The sequence below is a fragment of the Amphimedon queenslandica genome, unplaced genomic scaffold (genome assembly GCF_000090795.2).
Source record: "Amphimedon queenslandica unplaced genomic scaffold, v1.1 AMPQUscaffold_2178_Cont25819, whole genome shotgun sequence".
NCBI lineage: Eukaryota > Metazoa > Porifera > Demospongiae > Haplosclerida > Niphatidae > Amphimedon > Amphimedon queenslandica.
Window position 1 is genome coordinate 286 of NW_003557486.1, and position 979 is coordinate 1,264.

Consider the following 979-nt stretch of genomic DNA (forward strand, 5'->3'; position numbering starts at 1 on the left):
AACTGTCTAGCTGTACTGCATCATGTGTGGCTTATTGCTTCAGTCTACATAGCTACTGTATTGTCTCATCAGTATCATGAATATCCATACAAACTGCAACATGTTCCAATGGATAAACAAGTATCAACATACCATAAATGACCAATCCAAGTTATGCTACATATCACAACCAGCAGCAACTACTAAAATGATAGAGATTGAGTGACTCAATCTCTATCATTTTAGTAGTTGATTCTATACATAATAATGACCACAGTCACTATGTGATCTGCTTTGGCTTAATTTAACCTCAATGATCTATGCTTGGCTCTCCCTCCCTCTGTCACTGCTTCTTCTACTGAATACAATTGCCAAAATATGTAGACAGTTGAAAGTAACTCAATGGTATTATTCTGATATTAATTTATAAAGTGTAAAGTATGACAAAGATTAGTAGCAGTAAAAGTAAGTGGAGCTATACTGCTCAAGAGAAAAGAAGAGAGAATTCGTGCTTTATGTGCTGCACATAATTGTTGCACTGTAGTGGTGTGGTGGAAAATGCTATTGAAGAAAAACGAATGAAAAATTCCAAATATAACCTCCTTCTATCCTAAGAAGAGGCAGTCATTATCCTTGGGGCAATAGACATCGACATGAGCTCTTGGAAGAGAAGCTTGCAAGCATAGGGTATCTCAATCTGCGATATCTGGGTCTTGTTCTTACAGCCTCTGCACTCAAAGGAGTTGGTCTGAAGGTTAGCAATGGCGATGAGACCACAGAGATTGCAGAGGTGGATCTTGTACGCGTCAGAGACAGTGTAGAGCCTTTCGTGGAGGAACTGAGCAGCTCCGTGAGCTATTTGACAATCACGTTCCATTTCACCAAACCTAAGACCGCCATCCCTAAAAGAGAAGAAATATTATTATTATATTAATCTCTCATATTATTATTGTCATCATTATTATTAATCTCTTATCTCTTACCTTGATCGTCCCTCCAT

At 38.1% G+C, this 979-nt stretch overlaps 1 protein-coding gene across 1 annotated transcript; it reads right to left on the reverse strand.

Moving 5' to 3' along the window:
- Positions 1–342: 342 nt before the first annotated feature.
- LOC109593286 (DNA-directed RNA polymerase II subunit RPB2-like) lies at positions 343–973 on the reverse strand. The gene is made up of 2 exons (XM_020008437.1): positions 963–973; positions 343–881 (listed from the first exon to the last, which is right to left on the reverse strand). Exon 2 carries the CDS (start codon positions 854–856, stop codon positions 590–592), a length of 267 nt encoding a protein of 88 aa, XP_019863996.1. The 5' UTR covers positions 857–881; positions 963–973; the 3' UTR covers positions 343–589.
- Between the last annotated feature and the right edge of the window lie 6 nt (positions 974–979).